This window comes from Ruditapes philippinarum, unplaced genomic scaffold, assembly GCF_026571515.1.
Source record: "Ruditapes philippinarum isolate M1 unplaced genomic scaffold, ASM2657151v2 ctg5745_1_1_1_1, whole genome shotgun sequence".
In the NCBI taxonomy this organism is placed as follows: domain Eukaryota; kingdom Metazoa; phylum Mollusca; class Bivalvia; order Venerida; family Veneridae; genus Ruditapes; species Ruditapes philippinarum.
In genome coordinates, this window is record NW_026866719.1 from 34,017 (window position 1) to 45,135 (window position 11,119).

The 11,119-nt window shown below is 33.0% G+C and overlaps 1 protein-coding gene across 1 annotated transcript; it reads left to right on the forward strand.

Annotated features, from left to right (window-relative positions):
- The first annotated feature begins 8,327 nt into the window (after window positions 1-8,327).
- On the forward strand, window positions 8,328-10,578 carry LOC132733453 (uncharacterized). The gene is made up of 3 exons (XM_060720095.1): window positions 8,328-8,653; window positions 8,943-9,107; window positions 10,421-10,578. The coding sequence occupies exons 1-3, from the start codon at window positions 8,464-8,466 to the stop codon at window positions 10,576-10,578; spliced, it is 513 nt and encodes a 170-aa protein (XP_060576078.1). The 5' UTR covers window positions 8,328-8,463.
- Window positions 10,579-11,119: the final 541 nt, after the last annotated feature.

Genomic DNA, 11,119 nt, shown 5'->3' on the forward strand with positions numbered 1-11,119 from the left:
TTTGACATTTCTTTTTATAAATCTGAGTGAGTTATTTGCTTTTGCATTTATGTAATTTATATGATTGGTCCAAGATAAATCTTTACTAATAGCTACACCTAAATATTTTGCAGCCTCAGTGGATTTTAGTTTTTGCCCATGTTAATTATGAGGGAATGTTTCTTGCGGTTGATACTAAGGACTTCACATTTATCTTGATTAAATTCCATAGACCAATCAGATTCCCAGTTTCTAAGACTGTTGCGATCTTTTTGGAGGGTTTGGGCATGTTGAGTTGATTAAATTGTATGATATACTATTGTATCGTCTGCAAATAGTCTAGCCTTTGCCCTTAACACTATCAGGGAGATCATTTATATAAGATAAGAAAATGCAAGGTCCCAGTACCGAGTCTTGGAGTACACCAGAGAGAACAGGTACGTTGTCAGAGTTTTGACCATCAACAACAAGCTGTTGGGTGCGACAATATAAAAATTGCCTTGTCCATGCATTTTGGGCCTTTCTTATAAACAGAGGCAATGACGGCATACTTTCAGTTATGAGGGACAGTACCTGTTTTTAGGTTTAGGGAAAGGGAAACTTGGAAGATGTGTGTGAGAACTGGGACAATTTCAGTATGAAGATCTGTTAATAACCTTTGGGACAGCTGGTCGGGGCCAGAGGCTTTGCCTGGATTTAGGCCTTTAAGGATATCTTTACTCCATCCTCTTTTATGTTGACATTTGGCATTTTTGGATAGTTTTGTAGTTTTGTACTTAATGGTATATTTATTGTTTATTTAGTATGTCTTCCTTCATTTTAGGATCAGTAAACGTTTAACCACCATTCTTTAAAGGTGTTACTACACAGTTTTCAGTTTTGTTTGATTAGATGAAAGAGTAGAACTTCTTACTCTTTCCTGGCTGTGAATCACCAGAGAAAATGACCTTGTCTTAATACAACCAGTATGAGTTTGTTTGTTTTTTTTTTGGATGTTGCCTCTAAGCTTTTTAATTTGCTAAGTAGGTCCATCGAGAGGGTGTTCGACTGTTTAATTTTTGAATACAATCGATCACGTTTCCTAATTTTTCCAATGATGTTCTTAGTTCGTTCTCTTTAAGGGGATATGGATTGAACTGAGAAAGGGTTAGTTCATTCGAAAATTATAGCCAGGAAGAGTTTAAGTCGGTATGATTTTGTTTAAGGGAGGATTGGGTAAATGAGTTGAAGTTGTTTTTTTAATTTTGACCAGTCAGCCTTCTTATATAACATTTGATTTCTCTTTTACAGGTTGGATGGGGCGGCCTCTATTTCTATAACCTTTATTTCATGGAAAACAATGTCGTGATCAGAGGATCCTAGAGGGGATATGGTTTCAGTGCTGTGAACTTGAACTTGAACGGGCATATTTGTTAGGCAGCGATCAAGAGAGTTGCTTCCTCATGTTGGGAAAGTAACCATTTGCTGTAGGTTAAAATTTAGAAGGTTTTCCAAAAGGCCGACATAATTGCTCTAGTGCTTATAGCCATCTGTAAGTGAATCATTTGACCAATTTATGCTTGGCATGTTAAAATCACCAAAGATCCAAACTGAGCTATTCCTGGGGATCTTACTCACGGTTGTCTAGAGGTGATTAAGGGATTCATCATCGTTCTCATGAGGTTTGTAAAAAGAGCATATATATATCATATACCTTTAAGAGTAATCTTTGCCCAGATGGCTCATTATGGATCGCGATATGGCTTACAGGGCCCCCTCCTAGTCTATTTAACCTATCCTCCCTATATATATATATATTAAAATTCAGGTGGTCTGGAAAAAATGCCTGGGTTTACAGTAGGCAATGGAAGAAAATCAAGGAGCCTGACTTACCTAAGGGGGGGGGCTGGGTCTGGACGCAGCACTGATTTTACCTTAAGACTGTTCCACGTGGCAAAATTGTTAGAAAGTTGTATTTTTATTTGGGAAGAGGAGAAACATTTGAGGGATTTTCCTTACCATATTTATACCTAGGGAGAAAGTGTTGGCATCCTGAAATGAACGTAAAGATTACCAGTAATTTAATATGTAAATATAACCAATAATGTAAGTTCATAACTTGACCGGGAGTAGTATATGTAAACAAACGATATATTGCTTGGGCAGTCCTTATTCTGAAAATAAAATAATTAATATTCAATATATCCAGTTTGTTTTTTTTGTTTTTGTTAAGTTAAATCAAGAAGGAGAAAGAAACTGAAGTAGCAGCAAAATGACAGCAATTCATTTGCTTCAATGTCATTTTAATCAGCCAGGCCTATAGGAAGCCTTTCATACTCCTAGTTCTCCTTTTTTTCTTTAAATTATTTTTTTAATTTTTTTTGACGAGGGAAAAAGTGAACATACATATTAAATGATGTCTTCTGATGCATTTTCATTTGTAAATTTAAAAATACACATTTTTGCATTTTCCCAGCAAATTTATCATCATCATCATTATTATTACATTATTATTATTATTATTATTATTATTATTATTAATATTAAATAAATAAATAAATAAACAAGTCACTGTGGGGGTTGCAGGGAAAGCCTTAATATACTGTAGGCATAGCATAGATGTACAAGTAGTTAGTTCTAACAATGGGGTTCTTGTAGGCTGTAGTCAATAATGCCGTTTAAACCCTTCAATTTTAACATTCAAGGGTTTCATCATAATTTTACAGTGAATGCAAAGAGGAACTCTTGTCCCAGTCTTGAAATTTACTTCTCTTCTGACAAAAATAAGTTATTAAAAGCATCTTCATGGCTCCCCACATATAAAAAAATAATTTTGTCTTGACAAAAAACGTAGAAACTTGTCAATTTAGCGTGTGACAAAGACTATGGATTATTAGTCTACAACCAACTAACTGATTTTATATCACGATGACTTCTAAAATTATGCTCTACTTTAGACCTGCGGTATGTTATCACCAAATAAGAATTTCTTTGAGTATGCGATAGAAAGATGTGCTGTTTGCATCAAAAGAGTCTGATTTGTAAAAAACGGCAAATGAGTTTCTTATTTCTGATTTTATTCTTTGATTGCAAAATGATTTTAGCAAATATATAAATAGTAAAATCAATAAAAGTAAATGGAAAGTCAAACCTAGGCTTTATAATTAAAAATTATTTATGCGAACAAAGGCAGGTTTGCTCTTCACATTTAGAGTGAAATTCAGTAAAATGAACCCCTTTTATTTGATAAATAAAATATAATTACCAATGAAAATGTTCAGAGAATAGGCCAAACTCCCCGCAGCGGTTACTTCCCCTGATCAGTACAGAAACGCTACTGTTTAAAGCTACAGTTAAAGTAGCAAAGCGTGACGTAACCGCGGTGAGGAGTTTGAGAATAGGCATGAAAGTGCTTCTCGAACTTTCGGCATGTAAAGACATACAGGAAGATTATTGAGTTTAGAAATTCTAACCCTAGAATATAGAAGAACTGCAGCAGACATGATAAAAACGTACGAAAAAAATAGGTAGAACGAGCATAAAAATGTTAACAATAAGACAGGGAACCAACATTATTCACAAATAGCACGCTTGTTAAATTATTCTCAACACAAACGGTAAATTTAAAATGACTGCGAGAAATTATCATTCTGTATATATATTATATAATTTTATCATGATGTGAAAGCAAAATAAAGGACCATTGCATGGTTTTTCTAATAGACAGACCCTTGCCATAACTGGTTAAAAAATTATCAAAATCACAAAGCTCCGACAGTTTACGCAAAGGCACTTCCGTGAAAGTTGAACTAATTTTGAGAAGTGAAAGAGTCACGCACACGTCCTTTTGCGGCCTTGTTTGGCTAAAATCAAAATAAATTTAACAATTTCATTAGAAGAGTTTTCAAATGACAAAATCTTGGAAATACTATAAAGATATAGTAGGTGTACTTATATATTCTTCCATGATGAGTGTAATAAATTTTAACGTTGGTTGTCATGGCTACCAAATATTTGTTTGAAATATTTTAATTAATTTTGAAATAAAATAAAAAAAACAATGAACAAGACATCTAATAAAAAGTGGTAAATCCCTCTATAGGAGGAGATTTTGTGCAAATTTAAGGGAAGTGTCGGACAGACGAACGTTCAACATCACAACAGTTTAAGTTAGTATAATGGTACGCTAAATATTAAATAGAAATACTCTATTGACTTGATAATTCATGTAAAACATTTAAAAGTGCGTTGTTAACGCAATGTTTACCAACCGGCAGGGATACTCTATTCAAAAAATAAAAGTAGGGCTAATTCTTAAATATTGCTTAAATTTTATAACAGGTGCATAAAGGTGTTATAAACTTAAACGATATTTTCAAACATACATTTAGAGTAAAATTAATAGCATTTTGCAAATATGGTAAAATCTAAACAAGTAATTATAAATATGGTATAGATATAATGTAAACATTTTTATTAGACCCTTGGAGACTGCATTGAACTTCCGGCTCTCAACCCAGTTGACTATATGATTTTTGTAACAAATATGTTCTATTTATTCGTAAATCCAAACCCAAACAAGCACTATCATAATTTGTAAAAAATGGAAAAAAAATGTCAAAGAAAATCATTTATCAACACTTTAATTAAGTTTTACATGTTATCATTTCCTACAAACTAGATGTTACAAAAATGGAAGGTTTTCTGCTGTTCGTTTTTTTTCGACTGAAATTTCTATAATAATAATAATAATAATAATAATAATAATAATAATAATAATAATAATAATAATAATAATAATAATAAATATACAGATAATTATACCATCGACAATAATTATTATTATACTAGCAGATTTGGAAACATATATAATTATATAATACTAAAAACAAATAATAATAATTATATTAATTAATGATATAGTAATTTCTTAGAAAACTTTCTGGCAAATAGGTGATCAATAAATAAATAACCCTCTGGCAGCGAAAGGGTTAAGTATATGTGAGGAATCCCGGACAATCCCCCTTCCGGACGATTCCCCTTCCATATTATTTTCACAACCCGGACATTTCCCCTCTCGTTATTTTAATAGGGTGGACTATTCCCCTCCCGTTAATTTTACAGGACGGACAATTCCCCTCCCGTTATTTTAGCAGAGCGGACAATTCCCCTCCCATTTTTTTTCACAGAGCGGAACGTGACATTATACGGCCCTTAATCATAACCGCTACTGTGTGTAAAAAAATCTATAACCATTCTTATTAAAGATGACAGTTTTTACTCTTAACAACAAACTGTTAAAGATCGGAACTGCATCGGAAGAAGCATTATTTCACAAAAGGTGACATAATACCGCCTTTAATCATTGCCGCCGCTGCTGAAGATAAACAAATTGTCAATAAAGAATCTTTAATCAATGATACCCTTAATTAAATGTGTCCTTGATTACAAAACCAATTATTTACAATTATTTTACTGCTGCAAAAATCACGGTGCATATCCATATCGGTACCCTCTTTGCGAAATCTGCTCAAACGGTACTCTCTTTGAACATGCACAGGTCATTCTCTGCTAAAAACAAATCAGCGAGTAAAATTTCATTGTAATAAAGAAAGGAAGTATGACACGTAGAAAAGATGTATACCACGGAACACTATAATGTTTTATTTATGTGCTGATTTGTCATGTGCCCGTTTTTCATGTACTGCAACTTCACAATAAGCTACAAAAAATCGACATGTCTTGTCTTTAACATAAACAATATTATAACATATATATGTTCAACAGTCACGGGAGAGAAATTGTCCGCTCTGACAACAGCGGGAGGGGAATTGTCCGCTCTGCTTAAATAACGTGAGGGGAATTGTCCGCCCTGTAAAATTAACGGGAGGGGAATTGTCCGCCGTAAAAAAATAACGGGAGGGGAAATGTCCGGGTTGTGAAAAAACATTCAAATTTACAGGGAGGGGAATCGTCCGGGAGGGGAATTGTCCGGATACCATATGTGAGTGCTCATCCGTGCTGTTCCAAGAGGAGGATGTTTCTAATTTCTGTAGAACAGCTACGGATGAATACTAAGTTGAGCATACTTAGTGCCAACTTGATTTGGCTTCATTAATATTCACTTTATCACGTAACGACTATTTTAACGAACGCGGTTCTATGAAGAACCATGCAAAATAGAAGGCGAGAAAGAACGGAATTTGATATAGTATCGACTTTTTTTCTTCTATGAAAATTAACGCAGATATTTTTTTTTTTTCAGAAATACAGCGTTTTCAATGGATGACAAATAAAGGTGGACACTAAGTTATTTTATTTCCATCGTCATCCCACGTTCATCCCGTTAGTAAACTAACTTGTCAAGCCAATATTTATGCATATTTTAGGTACATTCATTCATTGCAACAATTAAACATAACTATTTACAATTATATTCCTCTTGAATGGCTAGTCAAATAGTGAAACGGGCGACTTTTAAGTTCAAAGGTGACAGGTTTGCCAGTTTTCTTTCCCAGTCTTGAAACTTAAAAATGAATAATTACTATCCGAAAGAAATATTTCATACATTCTTTTGAAAAAAAAGAAAGAAAAAAAGATTTTTTTCAACCGCAATTTAATACTTTTATTATATAAACGAATTACATGATAACGGGAAATCTTTAGAAAAGAAGGCCCAAATATCTCTAAACCAATTTATATAGAAAACGCTCTTTTAATAACATAAAAAATCTATTAAAAGACGATACGAACCTACATACAAACATTTCAATTATTTCATATTTTCAATTTCACAATTTGAATATTTTAAGCAACGACCTTACCTAAATAAAATTCATTTAAATGAATTCTTTAAAAACAGCATGAAGACTTTATTGGTAAATATTAAAAATATACGAGAACAATAATCATTCACTGAACGACAATATCGGTAAGTTTCGAAACGATGATTGAAAACTATTAGTGTCAATAATTTCACAAACAGATACATATTCAGGGGAAGACATTTGTTTGTTCAGCTATTCACCATACTGTTTGAATACTTTTAACCTAACAACTCCAAGACAAACAAAATTTCGCTCAATATCTTGTTGCCACAATAAACTTATGTTGATTTCCAAAGCAACATTAATAGTCATTTTTTCTTTAAATGTAAGTTTCCTGTCCCCCTGATATGATACTATTTAAATTCATAAGCATTGAATAGAGGTTTTTGCACATTTTTTCTTGCATTGATATATTTGCAAAAGCACGGGTACGCTTTTTCAGGCCAAGCCCGCAGCGCTTTTAAACCGACCCGGTGCTTCTGCAGATGATAATCACGAAAATGTGCATTAATTAACGCAATTCTTGCATAAAAGTACAATGTATACGTCTTAATTGGTATAATAAATTTTCTTCTAGATAGCATGTTAAACTATGGTACGTAGAATTACCTTTATATGTCAGATTGAACTGTTTTAAATGCTAAATTTAAATATCCTGAATTATATTGAAATAAAAATTGCAATAAATTATGTCAAAATTCTGGAAACAAAGTGATCCCTCGGAAGCATTATTCACAACAAAATAACATAAGAATTGCAGACTCGGTTTGATTGAGTCTGTACGTGAGGGATAATGAATAAGTGCAACATCCCTCACGCCCCCTAGCACCGGCTTGAGCGGTACTCAATTCTCAACACTTTATAGTGTTGGCATCAAACCGAGTTATCTATACAATATGCAATATTGAATTACATTTGTATATTAAATTGAATTATTGCACAAAAAAACATGCACACAAATATACTTTAACGGAAGACAAGCATCCGTCGCTAGACTTCTTTTTAATATGCAAGACTCAGGGTGAATAGTAAAAACAGCTTAATGCAATGGCGGCCCCTGAAGTTTTATAATCAAAACGTAATGCATCCCCGACGGCTCGTACTTAATATGCGGGCTTGTGCTTCTGCAGATGTTAATTAATGCCTGCAAAAAATGTGCATTAACACCCTCTCATCATAATACTAGCTAAACATTTAAACCATCGTTTTGGCGGTTCAAATAAGACAAATTTAAGAAATAATTTATGACTACAGTGCGTGTTTTTAGTTGTTGTTGTTTTCATTTTGTTTTTTAATCGTTAATCGTTCCCCAACTGTACATGCTGTTTTAGTAGCTCTTGAAGTATTTTATTCTACAACTAAAACAGTGCTTCACTTATATCCCAGCAATTCGATTATTACAATATGACAGTACAATGGACAATCTGAAGCGTTACTACACGTGGCCTTACAATAACGCACAGTCCATATCTCACTGCGACTGACAGGAAACAAATAATTTATTTGAACATAGGCCTACATGTACTTCCAAGTTAACAAAACATTTTGAGTAAATAACAACGAAGCTACAGTACGAGTCGAACAGTTTTAAGCAAAACCTGCTTCAAGTTACATCGGTCATTTTATGTTTGGACCTTTTTCGGAACAGCTTTAGCAGTATTATACTCACTTTACGACAATGGCAAACATTCTCGGATTTGTCGGAATAGCCGTTTCCGGCTTTGCTCTTCTTTTTGCTATTTTAGCGGTTGCGTTAACCCTATGGGAAAGTCTGGAAGTCGGCTCATCTAAATCTACTATCGGATTATGGGAAAGTTGTCTTGAAATCAGCGGAAACAAGGTCTGTACTGACCTAAATTCTGACAACGGTAAGCATTCCAGCGTGTAGATCTACATTTCTGGTAAAATATTACATTTGTATTGGTCTTAAAATCGATGATATAGAAAAAGAATGCTTAAGCAATTTGAAGATTGTTCAAAATGGCAGAATGGAAAAAAGCACATTGCTTTTATCAATTAATTAACTAAAAAAAAATTCTTACATTACAAAGTACAAATCACAAAATGCCATGTTTTATAATAAGTAACGGGTAATTTTCATTCTTCTTTTTTTAATATTTGAAAATGATATTGTTCAATTTTTTATTCTATTTATAGTACAAGACGATGATATGCTAAGTGATTTGCGTGCTGTGCGTGCGACCGTCATACTCGGTGTAATACTGTCTGCGGCTGCTATTGTTACAGGGGTTCTTGTAATGTTTGTAATGAAAGACACAAAAATTCTGTTCTTTGTTGCGGGAGGACTTGATATAGCCGCGGGTGAGTCTTGTGTGATCATTCTTTTTTCTTCTTTATATTTTAAACTGTTCCAATATTTTGGTACACAAATAGATACATTTTGTACTCTATACTCGAGTTGCAATGTATTTAAAGAGGGCTAAGTGTCACATAAATAATGCTTATTTAGAGAGTAGCAAATCTAAATCACACCCCTTCAAATTTGATGTACTTTTGTTCTTTAAATGTTTGCATTTCATTTGATACATAATAGTAATCTAAATAAACTGATACATTTATTCCGCTATGACGTTCAACATTGGCTGTAGAAAAAATCGAAAATAACAAATCTGATATTTTAAGGATTCGTATATTAGCATTAAACAATAACTGCAATAAAAATTAGGTTTGAAATATTTAATGTTTCACGGTTAAAAAAGCTAATATCCAGTCAGTTAAAAAATGGTGATTTAATAGTTCTTTAAAAAAAATGTAGGAATTAATCTGTAAAGAAAATCTAAAGAACTTTCCGGTTTCCTTTGATTTTGACTGGCTGACTTATACCTTAATTATCTCCTGAATTGAATGTCTTTCTAAGAATTTACTTGATAATTTGATGTCCTTTTGAGGCACTGTTAGACGTCCAGACCGAGCTCCGAGGTAAAACAAAAAAATAATTTGGTGAGAAATGAATGCGTACAGTAAATTCCCACGTAAGAATTTCGTTACTACGATATAGTTATCTCCTTCCAATGATATATTAACTCGTATTGGACTTTCCACGAGACGAAGGAAAAAGTGCACGTGTCATCACCTCAGTGCCACCGTAGAAAAGTGGTCAAACATAATGACTAGGTAGAAATATGGTTGATCACTGTCAATTGTCTTGTTCTTGAAGTTGAAGCAAATTATCCCGCTGTAACATGCAATGTCCAAAAGTTTCACATTTATTTAATTCCGTTTTGTTTTAAAAATAGGAGGGGCGTTTAACTCTAGATGAGCATTTTTTCTCCTCAATTAAAATCAACAACCCCGTTTTGAGAAATGTACTTATATTTTAAGAAAAATGAAAATGTAGTTTTATTACATGTTTCATTGCGATGATGAATGATGATTTTCAGGCATTTATCCACTATATTTTTATGCTGAGGACTAACCGCAATAAAACAAGGGTCGTTTACTATAATTTTTGATATTATTTTGGTAATTTACGCCGTTTGCCACAAGTGAAAGTCACTCTCTTTGGTCACTTGGAAATATTTAATTTTATACATTTTGGGAAAAATTAAGCATGAACCTGGAGGCAATACTGGTGTAAATGAGTCAACATATTTACAAGTTAGACTTTTTTCCAGGTCTTTTCCTTATGGTAGGAATGGCGGTCTTTGTCGACAAACTTGAGAACGATCAAATGGATTACGATGCAGCATTTTGCCATGGATATTGTCGCTTGGATAGCGGCTTTGGCCGGTGGAGGAATTTCTGTGCAGCAAAAATGATGGATAAGGAATAAAAATGATAGACTATATAATATTATAGACAAAATCAATACGCCTAATAGAAAATATGAATACAAGAATGTCCCATGTGAACGTTTCTAAAGGCTTGCTACTTTTTTTAGTAAGCCAAATGATTATTTTTCATATCACCCTAGATATTTATTCATTTTTCGTACCATAAAGGAGAAATGTAAATCTAGTTACTTAATAAATTGTCATTGAATTCATATCAAGCTTTCATTTTTATTTTTTCAAATCTCAAGTTTTAGAAAAATGTTTATGGAATATTAAGGCAAATCGATTTTGTAAACAGTTTGGCTATTATCGTAGAATAAGGCACAATATTGGTTCAGCGTGAAAAGACGTTTGCTTTTTTGAAAAGAAATGTTGAAACTAGTGTTAAATTATTTGTAGTGGACAAAAAATCCCAATCATCACAATTTTGCACAAATATACATTTATTATAAGGGGCGGAACATGTACAATGTCACTTGGGGGAAATGAATTTTTCTATTCATTAATAATTTTTGTATTGTTATGGGCAATTTTTTAGCC

What these genes read in the sequence shown, in the direction of transcription:
- LOC132733453 (XM_060720095.1), top strand. Translation starts at nt 8,464, where the DNA reads ATGGCAAACATTCTCGGATTTGTCGGAATAGCCGTTTCCGGCTTTGCT. An exon ending in TGACCTAAATTCTGACAACG is followed by an intron (nt 8,654 to 8,942) that starts GTAAGCATTCCA and finishes TTCTATTTATAG; the next exon opens with TACAAGACGATGATATGCTA. An exon ending in AGGACTTGATATAGCCGCGG is followed by an intron (nt 9,108 to 10,420) that starts GTGAGTCTTGTG and finishes ACTTTTTTCCAG; the next exon opens with GTCTTTTCCTTATGGTAGGA.